This window comes from Corylus avellana, chromosome 1 (genome assembly GCF_965113065.1).
Source record: "Corylus avellana chromosome 1, dhCorAvel1.hap1.2, whole genome shotgun sequence".
Lineage (NCBI taxonomy): Eukaryota > Viridiplantae > Streptophyta > Magnoliopsida > Fagales > Betulaceae > Corylus > Corylus avellana.
Window position 1 is genome coordinate 3,228,276 of NC_142490.1, and position 19,815 is coordinate 3,248,090.

General features: G+C 37.4%; 4 protein-coding genes across 8 annotated transcripts; 1 reads left to right on the top strand and 3 right to left on the bottom strand.

Annotated features, from left to right (window-relative positions):
- Positions 1-1,691: 1,691 nt before the first annotated feature.
- LOC132172306 (putative receptor protein kinase ZmPK1) lies at positions 1,692-4,243 on the bottom strand. The gene has a single exon (XM_059583782.2). It carries the CDS (start codon positions 4,197-4,199, stop codon positions 1,794-1,796), a length of 2,406 nt encoding a protein of 801 aa, XP_059439765.1. The 5' UTR covers positions 4,200-4,243; the 3' UTR covers positions 1,692-1,793.
- A 3,077-nt stretch (positions 4,244-7,320) lies between these two features.
- Positions 7,321-9,722, top strand: LOC132171195 (uncharacterized). Of its 3 annotated transcripts, none has more exons than XR_009439014.2 (3): positions 7,321-8,118; positions 8,245-8,300; positions 9,634-9,722. XR_009439014.2 is itself a non-coding variant. In XM_059582448.2 (2 exons), the coding sequence occupies exons 1-2, from the start codon at positions 7,393-7,395 to the stop codon at positions 8,248-8,250; spliced, it is 732 nt and encodes a 243-aa protein (XP_059438431.2). In that variant the 5' UTR covers positions 7,321-7,392; the 3' UTR covers positions 8,251-8,508. The 3 variants fall into 3 exon arrangements, 1 of the variants encoding a protein (XP_059438431.2); XR_009439015.2 differs by having other exon boundaries at positions 9,642-9,718; XM_059582448.2 differs by lacking the exon at positions 9,634-9,722 and having other exon boundaries at positions 8,245-8,508.
- Positions 9,175-11,739, bottom strand: LOC132168525 (pectinesterase-like). The gene is made up of 2 exons (XM_059579513.2): positions 10,800-11,739; positions 9,175-10,013 (listed from the first exon to the last, which is right to left on the bottom strand). The coding sequence occupies exons 1-2, from the start codon at positions 11,737-11,739 to the stop codon at positions 9,316-9,318; spliced, it is 1,638 nt and encodes a 545-aa protein (XP_059435496.2). The 3' UTR covers positions 9,175-9,315.
- A 1,004-nt stretch (positions 11,740-12,743) lies between these two features.
- LOC132170791 (uncharacterized) lies at positions 12,744-16,258 on the bottom strand. 3 transcript variants are annotated; one of them, XM_059581896.2, is made up of 3 exons: positions 13,772-16,258; positions 13,313-13,491; positions 12,744-13,100 (listed from the first exon to the last, which is right to left on the bottom strand). In XM_059581896.2, the coding sequence occupies exon 1, from the start codon at positions 16,169-16,171 to the stop codon at positions 13,985-13,987; it is 2,187 nt and encodes a 728-aa protein (XP_059437879.2). In that variant the 5' UTR covers positions 16,172-16,258; the 3' UTR covers positions 12,744-13,100; positions 13,313-13,491; positions 13,772-13,984. The 3 variants fall into 3 exon arrangements, with proteins under 3 accessions (XP_059437879.2, XP_059437880.2, XP_059437878.2); XM_059581897.2 differs by lacking the exon at positions 13,313-13,491; XM_059581895.2 differs by having other exon boundaries at positions 12,744-13,491.
- Between the last annotated feature and the right edge of the window lie 3,557 nt (positions 16,259-19,815).

Genomic DNA, 19,815 nt, shown 5'->3' on the forward strand with positions numbered 1-19,815 from the left:
TTTATAAACAGAGAGTTATGTAATATTGTTTGATACAGTGAATATATAAGATGTAGCTCATACGTCTCTCTCCGCTTTCGCGCTCTCTTTTATTTCTCTTTCATATTTTAATATGTATTTCAACATAAGTATTTATTAAAAAAAAAAAAAAAAAGTATTACAGAAAGAAAATAATCATAATTTAAAGTACACAAAACTTGTTAATTATTTTTCCAACAAAATTAAATTAACTAATGGCGCACAAGCATCTCTACAACCTGGTTCATGGTGGGTCTGTCATCTCTTCAATCCATGACTCCTTTGCACTACAACTTCAAATGTTGCTGATCATCTTCTCCCTCACCAACTTCACTACTCTCATGTGCTCACCCGCTCCTCCTCTGTAAGAGCTTTGCATACCCGTCGGGCTCTTTTCAGTAACCATTTCTAACACAACGATTCCATAACTGTAGACATCCACTTTAGATGTTATAGGAAGATTGTAAAGCCACTCTGGAGCCATGTATCCTCTAGTTCCTCTAGTTCATCGGTATATTGATTGGATTTATATACTTTTCCAACCAATATTTGTGGTATATATCTACCATTACTCTGACCAAAGTCAAGCCCTATATATAAAAGGTTTCTAAGCGGTAGCTCAATCGGTTGGAAACCACGTTTCATAAAATAAAACTTACTAGTTCAAATTCTCATCCCATTTTTCATCCTCTTGTGTAGACATGTTAAAAAAAAAAAAAAAAAAAAGTGTCCCACACACCTATAATTTTGCCTAAAAATATTGATTTATACTAACCTAACTAATAAATACATATCCATCTATAAAAGTTGAAACTTCAAGAAAATAGGTTAAAATTGCGACAAGTGGCCGTCTAAAATGCTTACAATTTTTTATTTAATGTATCATTGCGATAAGGGAAAACTTCAATGAATTTTTAGTTGTTTAATTTGACACTACTCCAAAATTTAAAAACTCTCAATTAAGGGTATCGATCTTTCAATTTCTTTCAATTACTTAGGATATTCCATTATTTTTTGTCAAAATGTCCAAAATACCCCTGATTTTTTTTTTAATAGCAAATATGTTTTTTTTTATTATTATTAAAAATAAACACTTTAAACTTTGCAATTTTTTATTTATTTATTTTTTATAATAAATAAAAAAAGAGGAGTATTAATTTGGGAATGGTCAACAAAATCCATTCTTAACAATATAAATTAGAAATACTTAATTGTCACAACAATATTCTCTTACATCAAAATGAAGATAATAAAAAGAAATCACTCGCTAATATCTCTCATACCAACCTTCCTCTACTCTTCTTCTTCGTTGTTTTGTTTCTACGCGGCGTGTTAGGCTGGTGGGATCCTCAGTCGACGTGGTCTCGCCCACCATGAATGTGGCAACCGGCCACTCCTCTCGATCTCTGTCAACTTTTAATTAATTAATCAATTAATTATTTGTCTTAAACATTTACTTAACTCATTGATAATTAAAATTAAAAAAAAAAAAAAAAAAAAAAAAAAACTCATTGATAATTAATTTTCTTTATTTTGTTAGGGAAGACTCATGCTTAACTTGTCACTAATGGGATTCGGATTGCAATTCTGAATGATAAGATCCTTTGGCCCGCAAACTTCTAGAAGTGTTAATGAATCGTCAAATCAATATTTTTATTTACGGTCTAGAAATACCCAAGTATTCATTAAAAAAAAGTTCTTACAGAAAGAAAATAATCATAATTTAAATTACACAAAATTCTAGCTAAATCATTTTTTCAACAATATTAAATGATCTAATGGCGCAAAAGCATCTCTACAACTTGGTTCATGGTGGGTCTGTTATCTTTGTCGTCTGCCACACATTGCAAAGCAACTTTGACCAAAAGCTCCATCTTAGCAGAGTCATATTTCCCAGCCATCCTAGGATCAATAATCTCTTCAATCCATGACTCCCTTCCAGTGTTGTTTGCAATGTTGTTGATCTTCTCCTTCACCAACTTCACCACACTCGTATACTCCCCCGCCCCTCTACTGTCGCCGGAGCTATGCATACCCGTCGGGCTCTTTCCGGTAACCATTTCCAACACAACAATCCCGTAACTGTAGACATCCACTTTAGATGTGATGGGAAGATTGTAAAGCCACTCTGGAGCCATGTATCCTCTAGTTCCTCTCATCTTTGAGAAGCTCGAGTGATCAAGCTCGCTTCTATTGAGAAGTTTAGACAACCCAAAATCTGCAACTTTCGGCAGATAATTATCAGAGTACAAGAGTATGTTCTGAGGCTTTACATCGCAATGCAGAACCCACTCTAGACACTCCTCATGCAAGTAAGCAAGGCCTTTTGCTGTGCCCACTGCAATTTCAAACCTCTTTTTCCAATCAAGTGCATTAGAACTAAGATTTTCCGCCAAGGATCCATGCTCCATGTACTCGTAAACCAGAAGCCTGTGCTTTCCCTCTGCACAGAATCCCCATATCTCTATCAAGTTCATGTGGTTAAGCCTCCCAATGGTGTTCACTTCTGCTAGGAACTCTGCTTCTCCTTGGTTGGCTTCGTTGAGTCGCTTGATTGCACATACTCGTTGATCAGGCAGTACACCTTTGTAAACTGTTCCCCCGGCACCTCGTCCGACAACTTCACTAAATCCCTTCGTTGCCTTTCTCAGCTCAGCAAAAGAGAACCGCCTAAATCGAGATGTCAGGAGGTATCCTTGTTCAGTCGGATCCGAATGTTTGTCAGTCCTGAACAAGAAAAACAACACCAGCAAAACGCACGTAACCTCTAAACCGCCGACTGCAGTGGCAAACCAAAGCAAAAGCTTCACCGTCTTATTCTCATACGTTCTTCTTACTTGCTTAGAAACTTCGCCTAAACACCTCAAGCTTGATTCGCCATCATCCGACGCCGTCTTGTTATCAGAAAGAACACCTTTGGGTAATCTTAAATACAAATCTCCTTCAAAATGTGGTGTCCGTTGTCCATTGAGTAGCATATACTTGGGGTAACAATTGTATTGACCCCAATCGGCTATAAACTTAAATTGGAACCCTACGCAAGCACAAGAACTCAGGCATTCTTGTTCGCAGCCTTGTAAGGAAAGATTCAATGGGGCCTTTATATCAGAGCCGTAGAATTCAACATGAGCAAGTTGGACAAAGCTGGACTCATTCATTTGACTACAAGACATATTGAATTCCGGCGTACACCCAAAAGACCAGTCAGTTGGATCCTCCATCTTGAAGCCCGGTATGCACTCACATCTCCTGCCGGAGGCATGATCATAACTACACACGCTATTGGGTCCACAGACGCCATGAATTTGGCATGGCCCAGACAAGGCTTGCCACGTCACAACCCAATCCCGAGACGAATTCACTTGCAGGCTGTACAGTCGCAGGTTGCCGTCAGAATCGACCGTCAACCGTCTGGGAATCACCTCGCCAAAATCTGCTGCTCGGAATTCAAAATGGTCGGATGATAGGAAAGAGCCCGAGACGTTAAATATTCCGTCTCTGCTTGAGTTGTACCTAGACCTTCCGGCTTGGCCGGGGTCGTTGAACCATGGAGCTGGCCAATAGAGGCTGGAAACTGTCAGGCCTTGATGGAGCAGGCGGAGAACATTGTCGTTGTCGAAATAGAGCTTGTAGTAGCCGGAAGAATAGTCAGCTTGGCTTTTCTTGGAGACAAGGCTTGAAATTCTGGTCAGAGCTTGTTGAGGAAGAAGGGTGTCCGTAGGTGAATCAAAGCTTTGCCAGATGATAACGCTCGGATCAGAATTATGAAGCACAAGATTGCCTGTGTTTAGGAGTTGTAGCTGTAGCTTGGAGGCGTCTAATGAGGCCGAGGCTGGTGTTCTCGTGGTCCAAACGGTGATGCCGACGGAGTTTGTTAGGATAAGCTTGCCGTCTCTCAAAAGGGAAAGCTCGGAACCTTTTCCGTCTACTGGATCATCTCGGTTAGCCATCCAGACAACGGTGGGAGCCGAGGAGCGGGTGAACCATATGGAAAAGCAGAAGGCGTTATCCCCAACGGGGAAAAAGCCGGCAGAGAATTCGCCATTTGCTGAAACTAATGCGTCGGTTGGGTTCTCGACTGACAGAGATGAGGCTCTGAGAATGTCAAGTGTTTTAGATGAAGATAGAGAAGGAGTTTGCAGGAGACACAGCAGAAAAAGGAATAGAATTGAGATATCCATATATGGATATGCCAGAGATTGCCTAATGAGAAGTCGTCTTCTTCATATATACTGCATATATAGCCGCATTATGAAAGCAAATGCTCACAGCGACCAATGAGAAGATTGAGCACGTTGGCGACTTTCCATTTTGCTGGTCGAGTCTACTCTTCCGACAGGGCGACTTGCCATTTTGCCCATGCTGCCTATATGGCTATATTCAACTCACCTTTTATTAAAGTGGATAAAGGGCATTGTCGTTTTTTGTTTTTTTAAGAGCAGGCCCCGTGAGGACGCCAATGAGGCTCCCTAAATTTATGCATAAATCGAAGGTATCTAGTCAACCTATTATATTATAATGACTAAGGTCCAGTCATGGCAGCCTGGCAGGCGTTCGGGACCCGGCGGGGGTGGGGGGACTTGATAATAATTATTTGGCAATATATCGCATGTGATAGGGATATGGAATTAATAGATACTTCGACGTAATTATCTTCCAACTACCTTCTATTAATCTAATAACCTAAATATTAAGTTTTTAGAAAATCAAATATATTAGAAGATATTTGACATTTATTACAGTGGGTCGAAAAAACATTCTAAATTGATTTAGAGGAAACTTGTGTCTTTTTTTTTCTTTTTTTTTTTTTATCCCAATCAATCATCAAGGTCGTGTTATTTGAATTTTCAGCAATTTACTAGCAATTAAAACATTAAATATGAAAAAAGTTTTTGGGAAAACTTCACTTACTCCTCCCAAACTTTTAAGTTTTTTGCAGACACTTCTTCATTGTTCAAAAACTCTCACTTTGATGTATCTAATTTCGATTTCCTTTCACTTTCCTCCTTCCGTTAAGATTTTGCAGTTAAATCAAACGGTCAAATAAGTAAAAGACCTTTATACTCCTAATTTTTTTTTTAAAAAAAATCAAATTTACCCTTATTTATAAATAAAAAATTAGGAAAAACTTCACTTATTCTCCTGAACTTACGCGTCTTTTGCAAACATCCTCCAATTTTCAAAGTCTCTCACTTTGGTGTATCGAACTTTTATTTCGTTCCAAATACTCCATACCATTAGATATTGGAGTTAAATCAAACGATAGAATAAGTAAAAGACCTTTATACCCCTAAAAATTTTAAAAATTTCAAATTTACCCTTATTTATAAATAAAAATTTATTATTATAATTATTATATTAAAAAAACAAAAAACAAAAAAAAAAGGTGACCCACACTTGTGACCCACCGAGGTCTTTCAAACTGTTAGAATGCAGTGTTGCTCTAATTCGTAAAAGTGTAAGGAACGGATAGAATATCGATGAACCCACAAGTCTAGAGTTTTTTTTAATAAAAATAAGGGCATTTTAGGGATTTCACACCCCTCCGTTAGGATTTAACATAAAATTCTAACGGAATGTGGTAACTGAAACAAAACAAAAGTTCGATACATCAAAGTGAGAGACTTTGAAGATTGAGGGGTGTTTGCAAAATGTGCGTAAGTTCATGAGGGGTAAGTGAAGTTTCTCCAAATATTATAATTATTATATTAAAAAAAATAAGGGCAAGATTGAAATTTTACACCCCTCCGTTAGGATGTCTTGTGAAATCCTAACGAAAGGGGCAAAGTGGAAGGAAACAAAAGTTGGATACATCAAAGTGAGAGTTTTTGAACAATGGAGGGTGTCCGCAAAAAGCGCGAAAGTTTGTGAGGGGTAAGTGAAGTTTCCCCAAAGTTTTTACGAAAAGCGGACAACCCATCACTTATTTGAACAATTAGCTCCATATTAAGCCTGTCTCAATTACTAGCATCCAAATAGTAAAATTATTGAAGATCTCTATCCGTTTTGTGTTTTGATTGGGGTGGTGCGAACTTTCAATTATATATATTTTTTACTTTTTTATTATTTTACAAATAACAAATTAAATCAGACTTCACATATGAAAATATAAGCACGTATTTCATTTAAAATAGTCTTCTATATTCTTATTTAAAAAAAAAAAAGTGTGAAATTTTTTATACTAAAGTATGTTATGTTTTATTTTTAAAAAATATTTTGTGTTTAGTTCTTTAAAAAGTGATTCATTTAGTAACTAAAAAAAAAAAAAAAAACCTATTTTGTGTTTATATATTACTTAATTAGTATTATTTTAAGGTATGAAGTTCCAATGTTGGAATGGCATTATTGACCTCCAACCAATAAATAGACATTAATTTTATTGGTCTATTGTTGAATATGGAAAACAAACCTTATTTTGGATTTATCATCCAAATTGTCAATGTTTTATTATGCACTTACGTGTGGAAAAGGGTGGTGGCCGTGGAAGAGTAAAGAAGGTGTTACAATTCAAACTATCCAGCTTCTACATACTCGAGTCAATCTTATGTGAACGTGTACTTTTGATACCGTGTTTCAAATTAACGTGACAGTTCTTCATTAGAGCGTGTAAACGACTTGATTTACATTATGTGTTTATAAAGGTTGTTCTCTTTATAATATCAATTAGTTGCTCTATTTTGTTTGAGTAAATTATTATTCATGAAAAAGGTACATTTATAATAACAAATTGAATCCAAAGCCCAATATATGTAGCAGGGTCTCAACATTTCCTGTTGAAGGACATAGATTCAGCATGTCTAGCAACTACAATAATAGTTATAATTTACGGTCACTAAGAGTCTGTTTAAGTTTGTAATTTATAACAAGCGGTTTAAAAATTATTACTAGGGGCATGATGATTTTGTTCAAAATCCTAATGAAAAGAGGGTTTAGGATCCAAGCAATGCTAGTAATGAAAAAGGTGTAAGCTTGATTATCATCTATTTGAGGACCAATTGCACTATTGTTATATTATCATCCAATTAGATTTTAAAATTATTTAATATAGCGGTGTAGATGCTGTTATATTATTTAATTTTTATAATATATATATATCCAACATTGAAATCATATTTCTTTTGCTAATTTCTGAGCCTGTGCAGTTGAGAAATTATTGATATTATAAATTTATAATCAACGGAAAGACTAAAAAGAAAAGGAAAAAGAAAAACCAACCTTACTCCAGCGAAACGGCGTCGTACGAATAAGTGCAAACTACACATACAACAAACTTGTCCTCGTCTTCATCTTCGTCTCTTTCTCGTCCCCCTCTCTCTCTCGCGCCCTGCAACCCTAACCCTAACCCTACAAATCGGAATAACAAATCCCACCCAGATGAACCTCCCAACCACCAACAGAGGGGGAAGAAAAGAAGCATCGGAGTGCGGCAACTGCGGGTGGACCCACAAGGGAAAGAAAGGGTGGGGCTGGTGGGCCCTCCTCCTCCACCATGTCCGCCTGCGCGGTATCGACCGGGTGCTCTGCACCTCCTGCGTCCTCCGCCTCCACCCCTCCTCCTTCTGCCCGCTCTGCTTCGTATACTTCGATAATCCCCATTGTCCCCCTCCCATTCCAAGCAATCCCAACACCGTCCCCTGCTCCAAGTGCTCCTCTCTCGCCCACTCGCGCTGCCTCCCCACCGCCACCAAGCCATCAGCCTCCTACATCTGCCCTCCCTGCTCCAACCCCACCTTCTCCTTCTTCGACCTCGACGAAAATCAGCGTTTTATGGACTTGAAGCTGTCCTCGGTGCTGCTCTGCGCGGCCAGGATCGCGTCGGCGTCGATGAATAGGGCGGTGATCGTGGCACGCGCCGACGCCGATCGGAAGGTCAGGGAGGCCTTAATCGCAAAGAAGCGCGCCCATGAGGCGCTGGAGCACTTGGCCGCCATGGTGGAGGCCAGAGAGAAAAACAGCAGGAGGAAGATTGGGAACGAGAATGGCAATGGGAATAGCAATGGCGATAGCAATGTAAAGATGAAAGTGGAGGTGGTCGAGTCAATGCAAAGTAATGGGAATGAGAGGGTGGAAACCAAGCCAAATATTGCCACCAAGATTGAAGTAAGATTTGGGTTTTAGTCTTTGATGATCTTGATTTTTCTTTCTTGGGTTTTAGTCTTTGGTCTTGATTTTCTTTATTGGGTTTTAGTCTTTGATCTTGATTTTCTCATTGGTTTTGAAATGCAGGTATGAAATTGGGGGCTCAAGGAATTGGAATTTCGTCACTCTTTCTGGGAATATGAGTGAGTGATGAGTGAGTTGTTTGTTTCTGCCGGAGCATCATGCATTGTCTTGATACATTCATTTGGTTGCTTTTATTTCTGCTCTAGGGATTCTAAGAATGATGTGACTAATACATAGGTTGTGCTCGATTGTAACTTTCTGCACATTGATGTTGTTGTTAGCCAGCGTACAGAGATAATTTCCAAATTTCCAATTTTTTTTTTTTTTTTTTGGTGGGTAAAGGATGCAGATGTCATTCTTTGTAGTGAAATAATGGCATGTAATTTTTCCTGTAAATGAGTAGTCCACATGTTTGCTGATGTGGGTTTTTGCAATTAATCTCAATGGTATGAGAGCTTGAAAGAATTTGCTTCCTCTGATTTGAGTATCTGCTAAGCCAAAGCACTGAGTCCTATGTGTTTTAATGTCATAAAAATATCACACTCAATGAAAATGCTGCTTAGTGCTTGCTGTTGGCTATAAAGTTTGAACAAATTTGAACTTTTTGAAGTTCATTAAAGAATGACTCATAAGTAATGCTATCGTTTTGGACCAGCAAACTCCTTTATTCATTAGCTTTTTGTCCCCTGACTTCTTGTAGTTACTTTTCAGAGTCATAAAAGCCACATAAAACACGTTCATATTAGTCAGTGAAGAATAGATTACTCTATTGCTTTACAGTCAGGATACTTGGGAATTCTTAGAAAACGATTTGGATCCAATGACACCATGTGTGCAGAGTTCCACTTTTGGTTTTGTAAGCAAGGTAATGAAAACTCAAATACCCGTTGTTTGATGTTACTTCTCTCATGCAGGTTGAAGGAAAGAGGGTTCTACTTTTTTTTTTTTTTTTTTTTTTTTTTTTAATTTTTAAAATTGTTCTGACGGCAACCTCCCATTATGTAGCCTAACATTGTGATTGACAAAAAAGATAAATAAATAAATAAATAAACAAAAGAAATTGACACTTGCATATGAACAGCCATAGGTTTTGTACCTCGTACTCTCCTCCCCTACATGTTTCTCTATCTATCTTCATGAAAAAAGACCGGCGTGTAAGGGGCCGATTATGTTGTCTAGCGACCATTTCTGTAATTCGATGAATCGGTCAGCCGTATAAAGCAGAGCATCGTTTCTATTGGTGATGACAGTGTGACTCGGCCAGTTGACTCTGTTTTTGGTTTGAGCTCCAGGCCCCCTGTTTTTATACTCTGCAAACGTCACATTTTCAATTCCATAGTTGTTGCTGCTACTCCATCCCTGTGCATTGATCAAATCTCCCAGCAATGATTCCATGACGATTGTTCTTGAATATTTATCCACTGCCATGCCCAAGTAAGTCCAATTCTTCAGTTTTTCAGGGGAGTTAGATTCGTCTGCCACGATAACGCTGCCATGGATCACAAAACCAGTGTTTTCACGCTTATCGCTCCTGCCCTGCAAAGTTATGATGTTTGCCACCGGCGTAGATGGCTGCATCACGACGATTTTGGAGCGTTGGATTACAAGTGCAGCGTCACCTTTGATGATGTTTGTGACGCCATAGATTTCACACTCCTTGAAGAACTGTCGATGCGCTAATGCGTATATGTTTGATGTTGTACCATTTATTCTGCAGTTGTAGAAGGCTGCTTTATCAGACTGGATTTTTAACGCCGCTATGGAATTTCCACTGCTTTTATCTGGGACTTTGATTCCAATATTCGCGCAGATAAATTCATTGCCAATTGCCGCTGCAACAAGATAGGGAAATTCAGTGTGTCAAACAATAAGGGGAAAAAAAATGGAGCTTCTATGTATGGGTTTATCTTTAGACACATGTTCTGGTTCTTTTCAAATTCTCCTTCATATATACTACTTGCTCGCATTGATAATTAGCTTTTGAGTTTAAGGCTGCATCATTATTTTAATATTGGACATTCTCAAGGTGATTTTGAAAATGGCGAAACATCTCTTAACAACACCTAGAAATTAAATGAGTTAGAATAGGTGTTTACCCAAATAAACCCGAACAATCACCAAATCTTTAAGAGAAATGCCGTGTTTTCTAATTTTTTTTCCTTTTAAGTTAATTCTCAAATGATGTGTTATAATCATATGAGTTGGTGACACATTTTTCAAAATAATAAATCTCGTATGACTTTGACACATCATTTGAGAACTAACTTTTAAATAAAAAATTTGGAGAAGGATAAAGCACAGCTCATTCTGATTAGCATGCGAACAAGATTGCGAATGAGCAACATTGTCTATCTTGAATTATTTTCAAATCAGCTCGTTCAAACCAAACGAGCAGTACTGTTTGACTTAAATTTGTTCTTCAACACGCCTCTGGACTAAACACTCACTTATCTCTTCTTGACCAATTGAATCTACATATGATTCTTAAAAAACTCTTTTAAGTCAAATTGTTTTGGATACCGAATTTGTCAACCTTGCTAGATAAGATAATAAGAGCCTCAAAACAATAAATATTTATTTGTAAAAAGATCGAGGAAGAGAAAGATTGAGGAACTCACATAATGTAGCTCTCCTATAGGTGGTAGTGTCGTCGAGATTTGTTCCAGAGATAATGGTTTCAGTAACCCCATCACCATACATGAATACATTGGTCTTATTTTTGGCGACAACGACATTCTCCTCGTACACCCCGGCCTTCACGTAGATGACATATCGTCCTTTGATGTCGTTTGGATATGCATCAAGTGCGGCATTGATGCTCCCGTATTCCTCACTCCCATCTTTAGCCACAGAAGCATGGGGAATCATCTGCCCACCGGCCTTCTTGTAATCCTGCAATACTTTGCGCTGATCCGCCATCAACTGCCGTTCAACTCTAGCGTCATCGTTTGGAAAATTCTCGTAAATTATAGCCAAGATAATGCTCGCAAGCTCTCTGGCCTTCTGCAGACCCCCATCAAAATCTGCAAACGAGGCATACAGAGACTCCTTTAATCCCTCAACGCACGCTCTTTGATATGCAATCACAGCGCTCAAGCTGCTCCTACCATCGCCTACATCTTCCAATGGCATCACAGACTGCATCTCCTCAATGGACAGCCCCATCAACTCCACGCAATCTTCAAGCGCCATTTTTTCTAAACTTTGATCCCCGATCGCGTCAGCATTGACTTTTGCCTTCTGCATTGCATTTGTCATTTCTGAAACGGTGCCGTTTATGGCGGCCGTTAAATACTTTTTCACGCTGGCTTTGTCGCCCACCGGTTGTAGGCTAACCATGCAAGATTCCTTGTAATCAGTTTGATTACATATTTCATCGACGCCCATCATATTATCAAGGGTGACATTCTCGCCCAGTTTCCCCGGACCGCCCTTGCTATCTACTCCGGCAACAACGCCGATGACAACTGCGGCAATTACTATGAGAGACGCCCCCATTACGATCATGTTCGTCAACAAGTCATCCGGTGATATTTCCTCCTCGTCGTACGGTGCCATTAGCGAGGACGAAGATGAACACAGAAAAATTTATCTTTTCTTTTTTTTCTTTTTTTTTTTTTTTTTTTTTTTTCCTTCTTGTTCTTGTGATGAGGAAATGGGATGATCAGATCGATGTTAGGACAATTGGGTGATCTCTAGTTTTTCTGAGTGGAGTCAAATGGAGGTCAGAAAAGTAGGAGAAATGAGTTTGGGGGCCTCACGAAGGCAACCAGAATAATATACTGCCGCTAAGACGCTAACGGTATATGGTTGGGTAGCGTGCGTTTTCTTCACGCGTTTCCCACCACGACATGCATGGCTAAATAGAGTGATTCTCACGTGCAATCCTCCAAATACATATATAAATCACGTAATAATATCATCACTTTATTTGACTGGAACTTTGTTCATAATCATTCTAGAAAGAGGTGCCTAGTATCATAAATTAATTCTTGAAAATGAAAATAATTTTTAGGAAAAACTATACTTATCATTTTTGCAATCATACCCTTAAATTTTAATAAGTGTTACTATATTTTTCAGAACTTCTCGTACTTCAAAAAAAAAAAAAAAAAAAAAAAAAAACCTTTTTGATTGATATTTTGCTTATTTTAGTCATATCAGCCCGTTAAAACATTACTCTATATAAGTATTGAAAAACTTTTTTTTTTTTCTTTTTCTTTTTCTTTTTCCCTTTTTTTCTCTATGGATAGCTACGGGGTACATACATACATGCCTATCCCTCTCTCCCCGCCACCCTTATCGCCCATATCCTATTGCAACCACATCTCTTTTGCTCTGCATGACTAAGTCAGCATCTTTGGTCACAGGTGCAACCATATCCAGGTCAGCAGGTGAGGGGAACTTTTGACCAGAACAAACTAGTAAAATCTCAGGGGAAGCAATTCAAGCAAATCAAGCAAGGCAGTTGCAAGCCATCTACAGGCTGACTTTGACTACAATTTTGTTTTGTCTTTTATTTTACTATTTCTCAAAACAGAAATATTAACAACCCTAACACAGAACAGAACAGTTTTTACCTTTATATCAATGTCACAACAGTTTTTCTAGTCAATAACAGAAACAGATCTTAAACAAACAGTGACAGAGTAGTTTGAATACCCCACGTATAATGATGACCCATTTCCCTTCTTCACTTGGTTTTTACAGTAATTACACAAACATAGTGGTAAACCACTCGGCTATCTCTCAAATTCCTGTCACCTACTGGTGCTGTCTTCACCAATTCTCCCCTTGGGGTTGAAACAGCAGAAGCAATCTAGTCTAAATCCATTCTTCTAATTCCTGAGTAGCCTTCAACTCTAAATTTCGAAGAGCTTCACAGAAAAGCTAGTCCATGCATTAGCTCTTGTCTATACCTGCCCAAAATAAAAGTGACACCTCAGTACGTATTCCTTTGATCAACTTCTATGGCAGAAGAAAAACATTTGCACTAGTAACTTGAATGCTAAATAGAAGTGCTTGAATTAGCTTGTCTATTAGTCTATTGCCAGCAACTTCAGCTACTATCTTGTCCATTAGATTTGAAAATCTGTGGTCAATAGCTTGGCTGTAAAAGGGGAATCCCTACATTGCAATTTGCACCCTTAATTTCCCTTCTTCAAATCTCAATTATTCATTAATTATTTGTACATTTCATCCTCCTCTACCAACCGAAAATGCCACTCTTCTCCATGTTTAGAGACAAGCTGATGCCCCCCAAGAAAGAACTCCTTAGGTCAAAAGGATTACAGCAACAGAGCAAGTCATCTGCAAGGCATATATCAGTGAGGTTAAGTTTCCCGTTTCCCATTTCCCAAAAAGCGACTAGGTAGACTCTTCTGCATTTAAGAGGAATTACAATCTATGCTCGTACAAGTATGAACAGGCAGACATGCAAGAATAAATAAGAAGAACAACAGCAAATAGCTGCATGGTGATGAACTTATCATATTTTATCATTTCTAAAGATTTTCTTGCTCAAAGTACATTCTGAAGTATACAAGTACGCTGCATATCTTAGAGATCAAAAGATGAATTTATTGCTCACCTGGAATGCCAGCAATCACATTCCACAAAAAGACCATTTGTCACAGAATGCCACCATAGACACAAAACTATGTCTGAAAGCAGTTTCAATCCCTCGTGTTCCTGATGAGTTGGAGAGAAAATCTATAATCATGAAGTTGTGAGTCAGAGTATCATTCGCCAGGGAACTGGGCCTTCAGCTGATCAAATTGCTATTCTTCGAAAAGTAGGTACATCAAGTATTTCCCAAGCCCTCAGCTAGTATGTTACTAACAGCATCTTGTGCGATGGAATTCCCATAGGCAAATGCCCCCCTGTCCCCTTCCTCTCTAGCAACAGATCCAATCAACAATCCATGAGTCGTAGAATCTGGTACCCAACCTTTTTCCAACATCAAATCCAATAAATGACATGCTTCACGTTTATTACCTTCTTTCCAAAAGCCATTAATCAGCATGTTGTAAATTGCTGGATTTACAATTTCAGAATTACAAATAAGTTTATCGATCGAACTTGAAACCTTATACAACTGAGAATGGTTGGCTATACATGAAAGTAGATCAAATAGCCCTTCAGAATCAGGTACCAAACCCTCATTAACCATCATGTTAAAAAGGAATACACAATCCTTGATTCGATTCTGTGAACTCATGCTTTGTATGAGGATGCTATATACTTCCAGATCAAGACTGCAACCTTCTATCAGCATTTGAGAGAGAACTACTACCACATCTTTTGCCTTGCCCAGTTTAGACAACTCGAGCATAATTGTAGTGTAAGTTGCATTACTACACGAAGTACCAGAATAATAAGCTAACTGCAGTAAATTTATCGCTTCATCGACCTTTCCTCTGGCACAAACACTCTTGATCAACATATCAAAGGAGTAAGACTGAAGAGAGCATCTATTACTAGACATATAGCAAAACACTTCAGCAGCCTCTAGCGTTCTTTCCACCTGACACAGGCCTTCAACTAGCTCAGAATAAGATATAGAATCCAAAACCCAGCAGTTAGCACGAATCTCGTGAAATAGCTTCAATGCATCTCCATACTTGTTCAATCTACAGTTACCAATAACTAATGCCAAGTATGTGGCACAGTCAGGAAGACATGAGGAGACAACCATTTTCCCTAGAAGTTCAAATGCTTTCCTGATCCTTGCATTCTTGCAAAGCCATCTGATAAGAATATTCCAGGAGTCACAGTTGGCTATGTTCCTCTCATACATTTTATCAAGTAGACCTTTTGCCAAGGAAAATTTACCAGCACGGCAGCAACCTTCAAGCAATGAATTGTGTGGTGAAGTTTCAAAAACATGTCTGTCTTCCAAGAATTCTAAAGCTTCATTTATTTTCCCTAATTTACAAAAAACATTTATCATATCCAAAAACACATTATTAGACGGCTTTATATCAATGTCTATCATCTCTTTGAAAATGTTCATCGCATCATCCAGCCAAAGGTTCTCACACAGACACCGTATTAGAACCTCACAAATGAATGAATCCGGAACAAAATTAGAAGCTCTCATCAATCTAAACAACCTAATTCCCTCTTCGGGCTTATTTTCCCTACAAAATAAAGGTATTGTGCAGGTATAGAAACTCAAACCAGGCTGACACCCAAGTTCAGACATTTCACCTAAAACACTAACAGCTTCATCTACTCGGCTTTTCTCAACGAGACCCTTTATGACTATCTCCAATGTCCTGCTATTAGGATTACACCCTTTCTTGCTCATTCTCCTAAACTGATCCAAAGCAGACTGAACCTTACTGGTCTCAAACAAAGCCTCCAACAAATGATTCAAAGTATCAACAGAAGGTGCAACTCCTGCTTTCACCATTTCCTTATAAACAAACATTAAATCTTGAAAGTCTCTCTTCTCATCCACTAGAGCAGCAAATACGGCATTAAACGTATCTATAGAGGGCTTAAAACCACCCGAATTCATATTAACAATAACTCGTATAGCTTCACTTAGCCTACAATGTCTAACAAAGGTACCAAGCAATGCCACAAAAGCCTCCTCAACACCTGGGCACCTATCTTTCACCATATTCTGACAAAACCCTTCCATCTCCTTAACATTTCCAGCCATGCCCAACTTCACAATTATCCGATAATACGTATCAGCAGTGTGGCAGAACCGTTTTTGGAGGGCAGCCCATTTGAATATCCTCACTGCTGAGTTCAAATCACTGGTATTATCCAAAACCCGGATTAAGTTATCCGGAGAAAGCTTATTCCTTAAAAACCGAAAATTTTGTTCAAAATCCGATGAATTCAGTGGATTCTGATTGTTTTCCGGGAAAATTTCGATACTACTAGCACATGAAACTGAAGAAATTAATGCATTTTGATTGACCCATTTGGGAATTCTCTTGCAAATAGCCAAAGATGAAAGCTTTACAGCCATTGAAGCAGTTCATGAACCCTCTATTTTCTCAGGCAACTATTTTCTCGGGAAAATGAAGTAGTGTGAAGAAAAATTCAAACGGAGAGGGATTACTGACCTGAGAAGAGATGCAACAGACAGTGAAATACGCAGAGGCTACGTACTGAAGCAGATTGTGCCAAAGGAAGATTTGCCCTCTTTACTGTTTTATTTTTTTGTGTAGGAAAGCCGGCTTTTGTTCCTCTGCACTCATGTCATTTGCAGTTTTATTCAATGCCTTGGCACATAGAACATGGAAAATGCTACTCTTACGGTCTTACCCCGCCCCCCCCCCCCCCCCCCCCCCCCCAACAAAAAAAAAAAAAAAATATATATATATATATATATATATATATATATATATATTGTTTTCAAATGATATATTATTATCCTATGAGATTTATTATTTTTCTCGCAAACCATGCCAAACGTTAAAGCTTGCTACTGTTGTCGTCCCAACCCCGCCCTACTCGTCAACGTCTCTCTTTAAAGCTTCGCTCCACCATGCCCCGAGTCAACCCACACTTTTAAGAAATGTTGATAGTCTAAATTGTCAGGAATGGAACTGTAAATTCTTATGAGAAATGCTAGGTTTACAAATAAATTTTATAAAAAGACTTTTACAAACTGATATAACATAACATAATTAAAAATTGGATAAATTCAAATTTTGAGAAATCCATGATACGTTTGTTAAACGGTTTCAAGGGGTTTGTGGTCTTGCATTGTGGCTTGATGGACAGCCCGTCAGCCTACTCCCTGCAGAATCGTATGCTGGACTCCTCAGCTTTTGAAAACCGAAGCCACTCTTCGTTAACAATGCCTAATTACGTTACGAAATTACCCTTCGTTTTCGCATGCAAAGGGAAGGACAAGTTAGACACCTAAACAAATTGTAGGGGCAATTTCGTCAACAAGCAAGGCTGGGTTAACGAGGCCGGGCGCATTTTTTCAATGGGGTAGCTGGGCGAACATTTTTTCTTCTGCAGGTTGGAATGTCAGCAGTCCATCAATGAATAGTAATGAACCACATACTTGCCAAACCGTTTACCAAACAGAGCCCCAATCTAATTGTGGCACGTCAGTTTGTAAAAGATTTTTTGTAAACTTAACATTTTTCAATTCTTATTGAGAAGGGTCAAAGCATGAAGATAATAACTATATAGCCTAAGGCCTCGCAGTAGTACTAAAGCTTCTATTTTTTTTTTCTCAATTTTTTTGGTCTTAGTTGTTTGTGTTTGTGTTTTTTTTTTTTTTTTTGCAATTATTTTTCTTTTTAATTTCTTTATTTTGATTGTTTCCCATAAATTAAAAATTACTATAGTTATCAAATAAACATTTAAAAACATTGTGGTATATAAGCAATCAATTGACTTAAATCCCGTTTGATTGTTTTGGTTTATCTTAAGTTTTTTTTTTTTTTTTTTGCCTTAACATACATACGCTAATATATATTTCACATTGTGAAATCATCAATTAACTTTAAGACTTTGTTTGATTTTCACAAAATATTATTCAAATTAGAAATATCTTTGGGTATAAATAAGTAAGCATAGAAGGCTATTGAAAAAGGATAAAAGAAATAAAATAAGTATAGGCGAAACCAAAGAAAAAGAAAGGAGAGGGGTCAAAATCCATTGGGAATTTAGTGAGAAATGGAAGAGCGTGAGCCCAAAATGGGGACATGTTTGGGCTGGTTTATATGCGCATATGAAATTTAATGGCCCATTTTGTTGGAGTTTTGTAAGGAGCAAATGGATTGGTGGTGATGGGGTATTACATTGGTGGGTTCTGAAGGCTGTTTCATGGTTAATGATATTGTCAACAAGATGGTGATAGTATCAGGTTTTGGGCCTTCATTGAGTGGGGTTGGATGACGGTGTTGGTGACGGTGATGGCAACGATAGTAATTTAAAATAGGTTATTATGTCAATTTATCATTTAAGTTAACGGTTTGTCATTGGTCATATATGTCTCATTTGGTATGTCATGAATATTTAAATGCAATGCTACATCAACAAGTGTTAAGTCATTCATAGGAAAAAAAAAAAAAAAAAAAAGATATAAAAAATAATTTATTTGACACATGAAAATTAAAAGAAACACAAAACTTGAAAATTTAAAGAGCAAACCCACAACAACAAAAATCTCGGTTTTGTTAATGTGGCATGGCATTAGAGTGTTGAGATGGATGTTGACATGTTAAATAAGACACTTGTGATAAATGATAAACTGTTAACTTTGAGGGTAAAGTGATATATAAATCTTATTTTAAACTTTGGCAAGACTTAAAGACCGTATTCTTGAATTGGAAAGCCAACGAATAAATCCAAATTAGATAAAAAAAAAAAAAAAAAAAAAACCTAAGGACTAAATATGATAGCGAAAGTTCCTCAATTGAAAGAAAGCTACTCGAGATTAGGATTTCTTGAAATTTAGTTGTCTCAAAAGGGAAATTACAAGATTCACTTATCCCAGACACAACCTAAAGTGCAGGGCCTACTTGTCTTGTGTAAATAAGCTTCATAATCCCTTCTTTTAACCTACTTGAATTCCAATAAAATTTGAGTAGCCCAATTTCACAAAATCCGCTTCTTAATGTGTGTGAGTTCCTTAATAAAGTTGCAAGTTCTCCTATTCTAGAAATGCATTTAATTTCGTCCATGAATAGTATATGCCTTCTTGATGAATGACCTATATACATCCATTCGGATCAAGAATGAAAATAATAATCTATTGTAACCCTTTTCTCATTCAATTAGAATATATATATACACTGTTTTTATGAATTAAAACATTTGTATTTAAGGCTAAGAACTTAAATATAGACATATATCCCTTCTTGAAGAATGACCTTGACCATATTATATATCCTACGTAAAGTTTTCAATTTGCAACCTTTTCCACTGCCAAATGGTAAGTTGCCCCCATTTGCATGAAAGTGTTATTTTCAAAAGGTAATCCAATAAAAACAAAAAAGAAATATTGCCCCATTTGCATGGATTAAGATAAAAGCAGTTGACCCCACCCAATTACATTAACATATAGACAAGAAGATTAGGATGATAGTTGCTCCTATTTGTCATAGTTTATATATTCAACATAGTTTTCTCTAAATCATAAGAAAATAATTTTTTCAATTTAATTTCAAAAAACTATCCAAAACTTACATGAAACCTATATTTGAATTTATAGTGGGACAAAAGAATGAGAGTGGGAGGATCAAATACAATGGACATACCAACAACAAGTCTCTGACAACGAGGCCTTAAAAAGCTTCTGTGAAATTTGACCGACAGCAATAAAGCACTCCAAATTAAAAAACAATAATAATAATAATATTGTATGAACGCATTGAATAAAAGGGGCCACCGAATTCTTTTCTTAAAATATTTATTTATTTGGATCTTAAATATGAGAAATAAAGAAAAGGAAGGCTTTCGAATTTGATCCAATAGGAGGATGGCAAGTGGCAAGGTCTGCAGCACCTACCTACTATAGCTGACATTTTTCAAGCAACTTGTGGCTATCGACTTTGACCATCTTAAAATAACATTAAAAAATGTATGAATCTTATCTTATTTTCCCACTAAGGAAATCTTCTGGAAAATGCTAGAACTAGTAGT